This window comes from Monopterus albus, unplaced genomic scaffold (genome assembly GCF_001952655.1).
Source record: "Monopterus albus unplaced genomic scaffold, M_albus_1.0 scaffold158.1, whole genome shotgun sequence".
NCBI classification, from domain to species: domain Eukaryota; kingdom Metazoa; phylum Chordata; class Actinopteri; order Synbranchiformes; family Synbranchidae; genus Monopterus; species Monopterus albus.
The window spans coordinates 831,702-841,830 of NW_018128038.1; the positions used below are offsets into that span (position 1 = coordinate 831,702).

The window sequence follows — 10,129 nt, forward strand, 5'->3', positions numbered from 1 at the left end:
TGGATATTGTATGTGGAGTGCCTCAGGGTTGTGTTTTGGGACCTAAATTATTTATATTATACATTAATGATATATGCAAGGTTTCTGATTTAGTGAAAGTGGTTTTGTTTGCTGATGACACTACCATATGGGCATCGGGTGAAAACCTAGAGCAACTCTCTGGACGGGTTTCACAGGAACTTGAGAAGATAAAGAAATGGTGTGACAGTAATATAGTATCTCTGAATTTGGATAAAACTAAATTTATGGTATTTGGGAATTGTAGACTAGATAATGAACTTCAATTGAAAATTGGGGGAGCTAATATAGAACGAGTATATGAAATTAAATTTCTAGGTGTCATAGTTGATGACAAATTCTCCTGGAAATCTCATATCAGATATGTTCAGCACAAAATAGCAAAAAATATATCGATATTGGCAAGGGTTAGATATATCTTGGACGGGAAAGCACTACGTATTTTGTATTCTTCATTGATTTTACCATACTTAGAGTATGGCGTTGAAAACTGGGGAAATACATACAAAAGCTCACTTCAACCATTGTATATATTACAAAAAAGAGCGATAAGAATTGTGCATAAGATGGGATATAGGGATCACACCAATGTAGCTTTCATACAGTCTGCAGTGTTTATGTATAAAGCCAGGAACAATTTATTACCTGGTGGAATTCAAAAACTAATGAAAGGGAAGGGGGGATATAATTTTAGGGGTCAGTTAAATTTAAAAATTCATGTTATATGTACAACCAAAAAAAGATTTTGTATTTCCATAAGTGGGGTAAAACTATGGAACAATCTAATTAATTAATTAATTCCAAGCATGTAATAAAACAGAGAGAGAAAAAATCTAAGTGCGGACATAAAAAATAGTAATAGTATTGATGAGTTTAAACATAAGTATAAAGGTATGTTTCAATCAAGATATATTCAAAAACAGGTTTAATGATTAATTAGGTGGAACATTGTGGGTGTGGTGTAAGAATGTTAACACTATGTAATAATTCTTTAGTATATTGTGTCGTGTAGAAGATAATTTTCTAAGAATGTAATTATGTAAGAATGTTAAGAATCTAACAATCTTTTAGTATATTACTTGCGTGGTGTAGAACAAAATTATCTATGTAGAGATACTGCTTGCAAACCAATGATGGTAAGATGATGTTATGGGGGTAGGACTGGATAAGTCTAACTTCTTCCTACTCCGTTCAAGCATGTACTAGGTATAAGCAAATTGATAATGGATTAGCATTTGTAGATATGTGTGAAATTGTGTGTTGACATATCAACTATCTTTACATGCTTGAAAGAATAAAATCAATCAATGTTCGCTCTTTGAAGATGACTAGATGTTCGTGTTTCTGTTAGCTGCCACCTAACAACACTCCCACACACCATTTGATTTGCATATTTAATAGCTGACGTGAGCAGAGGTTGGCTGGGTTGCTCATGCCTATGGCCAATAGCGTTAAGATATGTGTAAGTCCAACCTTTGTCTGGGGTGGTTCCCGCCCACGAAGATAAGTGAAACTACAGAAAATGGTCCGGCGCTCTTTGATGAGGAGTTCCTGCGGAAACTGATTCTCAGAGCCTAGTGCTGTAATGGCTTGATATGTGAATAGACGAATAAATTTTTGTTGATTTTATACGGTCCCTGTCTGTTTTCACTTCTCGCGCTTTCAATTAAAGAATTGGGTCTAACAGGAAGAAGGATGGTAACCTTCGCCTGTGTGTTGATCAGCTGAATCACAAGACCAGGAAGGAGGCCTTTCCCCTCCCTCACTGCTTAATACAGTTAATACGGGAATAAACTCGTTGCCGCTAAAGGGAGCAGTGCCGTTAATGTGAACGAAGTCACTATATAATGAAGTTTTAATAAGGATATGTCTTATCTATCTTATCTAACTCTGCTTGGCGAATTCTACAGCACACATACAGAAGGTCATTTTAAGAAACAGAAGTCTACTGCATTTGTGTTAATAGCTCCAGTGGAGAAGTTTCTGCTGTTTATTTCCAGAGTGATCAGTGTCCTGGTGGTGGCTACAAGAGGAGGTGCATACAGAGACAAAGGAACGGGCCACCAGAGCTGACCTGACAACGAACCGTGTTACACGTGCGGAGAACCAATGGAGCCACAAATCAAAACCGTGAAATCTGGAGACTGGGTGCTACTGAAGGTGGTTAAGAGAAAAAACTGGTCTAGTCTAAGGTGGGAAGGTCCATACCAGGTATTGCTCACCACACCTACAGCAGTAAAGATAGTTAAGAGGACATCCTGGATTCATCTGTCCCACTGCAAGCTGGTAAAGCCCTCATCCTCATAAAATAAGTAAGGACAGTTAGCTACACACCACCGCTCCCTGAGGCAGCAAGTCTGACTACAAAGGGGACTTTTTCCAATAAGGAAAAGTCGTCTCAACCTCAGTGAAGAAACCATCGGCTAATAGGAGCATAGGGTGTGACATAAAATATGTAGGGACAGATGGAGGAGGATCAGAAAACCAGCAAGGAACTATTTGGACAAACTCTACTTGTAAAAGTTAATAGAATGGCTAAGGAAGGAGGAGTGTGTAAGATGATAGGCGTTCATTGTTGTATCTTCATCCCTAATAATACTGCACCAGATGGAAGTATCACCAAAGCCTTAGTTGGTCTGCTTGCTGCTTTATCTGAAGAATTGGCTGAAAATTTTGGCATTAGTGATCCTTTCTCTGATTTGCTGTCACATTGGTTTGGAAAATGGAGTAGTTTAGTCACTTCTCTTTTTAGTGTCTGTAGTTTTATTTGTAGCCATTCTAGTTCTCTGCAGCTGTTGCTGCATCCCTTGTGTTAGGCAATTGTGTACCAAATGCATTACTAGAGCCATAGATCCTAAATATTCTACACCTCCATATCGATTATCTCCGTTAACCTTAGAGAGCACACCCTTGGTTTCTTTCCACAGCTCACCATTTATGAAGATGCCTTGGACCTGCAGAATAAGAAGACTCCGGTTATCAGCTCCCCTGAAACACCTTTTTACACAATTTTGCTAAGGTTAATACATAATCCATATAGTGTCTCTCACACACACGTAGCAGGCGCGATATTCTTAGTATGGTACAGTTGGGTGTGATTTGTGCTTACTGCAGGACATGTTATCAGTTGTGAAAACGGAGGTGCTGAATTTTTGGAAAAGAGTTTTTATTTTCAGTACATGGAAAGGTTTTCCTGATATGAATGGTTTATGACTTTGTTAATTAGGATGATCTTGCTGTTGATTGCTTAGTTTATTTTTCCATTTCTCAGCTGAGTGCTTTGTTTTTCTTTCCATTTTTATGTTGACTTTGTTTTATCTTTTCAGTTTGTGTAATGACGAGCATATTAACTTTTCCATTTTTTTGATTGCTTTATTTGTTCTCTTCCATTTTATGTCAATTGCTTTGCTTATTATTTTCCCATTTTTATGCTGATTGCTTGATTTGAATTCTTACATTTTGGGCTGATTACTTTATTTCTTCCAGTTTGTTCAGTGAAAAATGCTTACTGATGTATTTCCAGTGAACATCAGCTTGCATGTAGCCGCTGACGTGCACTGTGCTGCCAGAGGTATTCGCTCACCCTTCCCAATTATTAAGCTCAGGGGCCCTATGGGTGTATACAGTCAAACACCTGGGCATGCATACTGCTTCTGCAGACAGCTGTGAACGGATCAGTCGCTCTCAGGATCTCAGCGAACTCCAGCATGGTGCCAAGATGGGATGCCACCTGTGCAGTGGCTCCAGTCCTGACGCTTCATGTGGTCCTCAGAGTGCCCACACCACAGGACATGGAGAGCTTCATGGAATGGCGTTCCATGGTCAAGCAGCCGCATCCAAAACCTGACACCACCAAGTGCGATGCAGAGCATCGGATTATGAAGTGAAGTTGCTTCTTAGGAATTAGGCTTGGCCCCTTTGATCCAGTGAAAGGAACTCTTGATGCTTCGGCATACCAGGACAATTTGGACAGTCTTGTGCTCCTAAGGGAGTGAGTTTGATGTGGAAGAATTCGACTGGCCTGCATATAGTCCTGACCTCATAGGTATGCTTCTGGAGGAATGGTCAAACTTCCCATTGACACACACTCCTGGACTCCGTGGAGAGCCTTATCCCAGGGAATCGAAGCTGTTATACTGTAGCTGCAGAGAGTGGGCCAACATCAATTTGGGCTCTATGGGCTGAGAATCGGTTGTTACTCATGTTCATTTCCATGACAAGGCAAGTGGACAGATGCTTTTGGCAGCACAGTGTAGTATGCTAGCGGTGAAGACATGCTTATATTACACTGAGATTCCAAAAGGGGGCCTTATGCTCCCTCTGGTTGGATGACTGATTCGTTTCTGATATACAGGTTAAGTTGGGGCCCTGTCCCTGGGATGTTGGAAGTTCAAATCGGTCTTCCAATGCAGCTTGTAATTTTCTACTATTTTGGATTTATATGATAAAATCATGTCAAAAGGGGGAATTGTGATATTTGAGTCATATGAACTTAAGTTTCTTTTCTTTTTTTATTCCTTATTTATATGTTTCACTACTGTATTGATGACTGTTAGAACTGCTTAGTATTTACTGTTTGTCTGTTAAAGAATGTGCATACAGGATGTCTGTACTTTGAAGCTTGACTAAATGTCCAGTATTTCTGTTCGTTTATTAGGGTTTTTATAGACAGGATGTCTGCTCTTTGAAGAGTACCAGATGTTGGTGTTTTGTTAGCTGCCGTTGACATTACCACATTCACACACTATTTGATTCGCATATTTAGTAGCTGACATGAGCAGAGGTTGGCCTGCTCACGCCTAGGGCCAATAGCATTAGGAAACCTGTAAGTCCAACCTTTTGTTCGGGGCGGTTCCTGCCCGTCAAGATAAAATGGAACTACAGACAATAGTCCGGCGCTCTTTGGTGACGAGGTTCCTGAGGAAGCTTTGATTTTCTGAGTCCGGTTTTGTATGGCTTTACATGTGGCTTCGAATAAATTTCTATAAAATTTATACAGTCCTTCTGTTTTTACTTCTCGCGCTTTCAATTAAAGAACTGGGTCTAACAGGAAGAAGGATAGTAGCCTTCACCTGTGTGTTGATTACCGGCAGCTGAATTGCAGGACCAGGCCATGAATTTGGCTAGTGGTTAATCAAGTACCAGTAACTGAGCAGGACAAGTCGAAGACTTTTTGCACACTGTTTGGGTTATTTGAGTTTAACCGGATGCCATTCGGATTGTGCAATGCACCCAGTACCTTCCAGCTTTTGATAGAGCGACTATTTGGAACCCAGCACTGTTGGTCATTGCTGCTTTTATGTGGATGACATCATTGTCTTCTCCAGTGTTGATGAGCATTTGAGTCGACTTGATTTAGTGCTGAGCTGCCGGAAACAGGAAGGACTTGAGGCTAAGTTGGAGAAGTGTTTCTTCTTCAAGAAAGAGGTGCAGTATCTGGACCATGTAATCTCAGAGGGGGCAGTCTCAATTGACCCAGGGAAAGTCTCTGCGGTAGCAAGTGGCCTCGTCCTACCAATCCGAATGAGCTGAGGTGTTTTCTGGGTTTCGCCAGCTACTACAGGCGGTTTGTGGAGGGCTTTTCCAGGCTGGCGGCCCCGCATCATTAGCTGGTGATGCAGTTGTTTGGGTTGAGGACCTAGAAAGGCCAGGATGTTTCATGGGGAGAGGCTTGGTCAGAGGACTGAGAAGAGGTTTTAAGATTTGAAATCTCGGTTTGTAAGTGCACCTACCCTTGCTTTTGCTAACTTTTCTCTCCCCTTTATCCTGGAGGTCGGCGCTAGCCAAAATGGCTTGGGAGCCGTACTGTCCCAGGAGCAGGATGGCCAGGTGAGGCCGGTCGCTTATTCCAGCAGGAGTTTATGTCCAACAGAAAAGAACTATTGCTTGAAGAAGTTGGAGTTTCTGGCTATGATGTGGGCCTTGACTAAAAAATTCAGGGAGTATTTTGGGGGTCAAAAGTGCATTTGGACTGATAACCCATTAAGCCATCTAGACACTGCAAAATTGGGAACTATGAAACAGCGATGGGTTACTGAACTATCTGCTTTCGATTACAGTATTCGTAATCGGCCAGGCCATAATAATAAGAATGCAGATGCACTTTCAAGACAGCTGGTGGCTCCAGTATCGCAAATGATGGAACCTTCTCTCCCAGGGAATGCGATACCTATGGCTACGGAGGAGTGCATGGACCAAAACGCTGAGCAGTCTGCAGTGATAGCTCTTCCATCTCATACTACATTTGATCTTCAGGCCCTCCAGCAGGCTGACCCCACCATTGGCACCTTTCATCTCTTTATGGGACAGTCAGAGAATGCCCGGTCAGGGTGAAAGGGAGAGATTGACACCTCATGATTGTTGTGGCAGTGGACCTGTATTGTGTGGAAGGAGGATTTGTTGTATCGCCAGCTGTTTTGTCCAGATGGGGGTGGAGAGGTGTGGCAGCTCCTTCTGCCAGAGACTTTGAAGGAGGAGGTCCTGCAGCAGCTTCACCAGAACCAAGGCCATCAGGGAATTGAGCGGACTACTGAGGTGGTGAAGCAGAGGGGTTATTGGCCTGGGATGGACCAGAAGATAAAGAACTGGTGTCAAAAGTGTGAGCGTTGTAACTTGGCTAAGGCAACACACCCGGAGATCAGAGCACCTATGGGCCACTTACTGGCAGCCAGACCAAATCAAATCTTGGCCATCAGTTTTACTTTTTTGGAGCCTTCCAGCGATGGTACTGAGCTTGTGTTGGTAATGACTGTTTTTTCCAAGTTTACCCAGGCTGTACCTACAAGGGACCAGACGTCTTCCACTGTAGCAAGATTGCTAATAAAGAAGTAGTTCTATTGATATGGAGTCCCCATGTGTTTGCACTCTGACCAGGGCCGGAGTTTTGAGTGCTTTGGTGCAGCAGTTGTGTGAGCTACAGTATTGTTCAAAATAATAGCAGTACAATGTGACTAACCAGAATAATCCAGGTTTTTAGTATATTTTTTTTATTGCTACATGGCAAACAAGTTACCAGTAGGTGCAGTAGATTCTCAGAAAGCAAACAAGACCCAGCATTCATGATATGCACGCTCTTAAGGCTGTGCAATTGGGCAATTAGTTGAAAGGGGTGTGTTCAAAAAAATAGCAGTGTCTGCCGTTGACTGTACAAACACAAAACTATGTTGTACAAACGTTTTTGTTTCTAGGATTTAGCAATCCTGTGAATCACTAAACTAATATTTAGTTGTATGACCACAGTTTTTTATATCTGCGTCACATCTGTGTGGCATGGAGTCAACCAACTTGTGGCACCTTTCAGCTGTTATTACACTCCATGATTCTTTAACAACATTCCACAATTCATTTACATTTCTTGGTTTTGCTTCAGAAACAGCATTTTTGATATCACCCCACAAGTTCTCGATTGGATTAAGGTCCGGGGATTGGGCTGGCCACTCCATAACATTAATTTTGTTGGTTTGGAACCAACACTTTGCTCGTTTACTAGTGTGTTTGGGGTCATTGTCTTGTTGAAACAACCATTTCAAGGGCATGTCCTCTTCAGCATAAGGCAACATGACCTCTTCAAGTATTTTGACATATGCAAACTGATCCATGATCCCTGGTATGCGATAAATAGGCCCAACACCATAGTAGAAGAAACATGCCCATATCATGATGCTTGCACCACCATGCTTCACTGTCTTCACTGTGTACTGTGGCTTGAATTCAGAGTTTGGGGGTCGTCTCACAAACTGTCTGTGGCCCTTGGACCCAAAAAGAACAATTTTACTCTCATCAGTCCACAAAATGTTCCTCCATTTCTCTTTAGGCCAGTTGATGTGTTCTTTGGCAAATTGTAACCTCTTCTGCACGTGCCTTTTTTTTAACAGAGGGACTTTGCGGGGGATTCTTGAAAATAGATTAGCTTCACACAGACGTCTTCTAACTGTCACAGTACTTACAGGTAACTCCAGACTGTCTTTGATCATCCTGGAGCTGATCATTGGCTGGGCCTTTGCCATTCTGGTTATTCTTCGATCCATTTTGATGGTTGTCTTCCGTTTTCTTCCACGTCTCTCTGGTTTTGCTCTCCATTTTAAGGCATTGGAGATCATTTTAGCTGAACAGCCTATAATTTTTTGCACCTCTTTATAGGTTTTCCCCTCTCCAATCAACTTTTTAATCAAAGTACGCTGTTCTTCTGAACAATGTCTTGAACGACCCATTTTCCTCAGGCTTTCAAATGCATGTTCAACAAGTGCTGGCTTCATCCTTAAATAGGGGCCACCTGATTCACACCTGTTATTTCACAAAATTGATGACCTCACTGATTGAATGCCACACTGCTATTTTTTTAACACACCCCTTTCAACTAATTGCCCAATTGCACAGCCTTAAGAGCGTGCATATCATGAATGCTGGGTCTTGTTTGCTTTCTGAGAATCTACTGCACCTACTGGTAACTTGTTTGCCATGTAGCAATAAAAAATATACTAAAAACCTGGATTATTCTGGTTAGTCACATTGTACTGCTATTATTTTGAACAATACTGTATATGGTGTGCAGAAGACTGGTACCACCCCTTATCGGCCTCAGGGTAATGGTCAGTGTGAGAGATTCAAACCCTTCATAACCTTCTCTGTACCCTCCCACTGGAACAGAAGAGCCGCTGGCCTGAACATCTCCCCTCAGGTGGCGGTTAATTCTAACACCACCATTCATCAGTCGACAGGTGAATCCCCACACTTTCTTATGTATGGACAGGAACCTCACTTACCTGTTGATTTTCTCTTAGGCAATCTTCCAGAGCCATTATCAGGCACAGTCTGCGATTGACACAGGGAACACCGGCGGAGGCAGCTGCTTAGCAGAGGAAGGAGAGGCTTGACGCTAAAGGGTGTGATGAACCACTGGTAGTGCATCAAAAAGTTTATTTACGAGATCAGTCTGTTCAGGGCTGCAATAAAATCCAGGATATCCAGGGCTCTACAGTGTATCAAGTGGTGAGAGTGCCTGAGCCAGGCGAGGTGGCGTATTCAGTGGCCCCTGCACATGATTTAGCCCATGCTCGGAAGGTACATCGAACAGTGTTGTAGGCAAGTTGGCCAGGCCTATACCGACAGGTGAGCAATTTGCTGGGTTGATTATGAATATAAATACCACCCCTGGAGAGGCTGCTGTGATGAGCAATTGCTGATCGCTGCTGTGATCGTTTTTGAAGTGAATCTCCCTTGGTTGATCTGTGTCCTACTTTCCTTTTGAGGTATGTCCAGCGATCTGACTGTATATCAGATCTGTTGCAGTGTAAAGTGCTTAGTTTGTTTTGTTTGTAGATTGTTTAGGGGATTATCGCATGCTCTTCAGGGGTGATAATTGATGTAAGTGTGAGCCTGCAGAAGTTGGCGTCCATTGCACATGTTGTGCTGGGGCGATGCACAGCAACAAGGTGGTTGGTTTTAATTGTTTCGATGTTTTTATGCTGTTTATTAACAGTGGCTTTACTCATTGCAGGAGTGATAACCACTGCTGCTTTGCTTACTTTTGCTTCGTGTGCTTTTATGTTAAGAAGCTTACTCAGCATTATATTTCCTGTTCATTGTATAGTACTCAAGTTTTATGGTGTATGAGCCATTTATTTATAGGTCTTTTCTAACCTGTAGACCTCTGACCTTCCCCCCCCTCGTTCTGCACTATATTTGAGTGGGTAGTAACTTCTTCTCAAGCATCGTATTTTAGCCTCTGGGGTTAGGCCTTTTGTAAACGTGTTTACTGTTAACTTATACATTGACTCAATTTTGTGTGGACAAAACCAATGTCTCTGCTGTGTGTTTGTGGACTTATATGGTGTGTGTGGTAACCTAGTGCTTGTGGGTTTGGAAAAATTTGACCTTTTGAAACAGGAGAGACCATATACAGTGCCTTGCGAAAGTATTCGGCCCCCTTGAACTTGGCGACCTTTTGCCACATTTCAGGCTTCAAACATAAAGATATAAAACTGTAATTTTTTGTGAAGAATCAACAACAAGTGGGACACAATCATGAAGTGGAATGAAATTTATTGGATATGTCAAACTTTTTTAACAAATAAAAAACTGAAAAATTGGGCGTGCAAAATTATTCAGCCCC

General features: G+C 42.0%; 2 protein-coding genes across 4 annotated transcripts in view; both read left to right on the forward strand.

Annotated features, from left to right (window-relative positions):
• The window catches only part of LOC109968673 (amyloid beta A4 precursor protein-binding family A member 1-like), a 44,909-nt gene that overhangs the window by 17,353 nt on the left and 17,427 nt on the right, over positions 1–10,129 (forward strand). The window contains exon 1 of one of the 3 annotated variants that reach the window (XM_020615122.1): positions 9,369–9,381. The exons of the other annotated variants lie outside the window; for them this stretch is intronic. The gene's annotated coding sequence lies outside the window, so the exon portion shown is untranslated. Of the gene's footprint in view, positions 1–9,368; positions 9,382–10,129 lie in introns of those variants that run through there. 3 annotated transcript variants of the gene reach the window in all.
• Positions 3,726–6,930, forward strand: LOC109968689 (uncharacterized). Its single transcript, XM_020615148.1, is given in 4 exon segments — positions 3,726–3,874; positions 5,346–5,511; positions 5,791–5,847; positions 6,382–6,930. Coding segments are annotated over 4 exon segments (921 nt in total).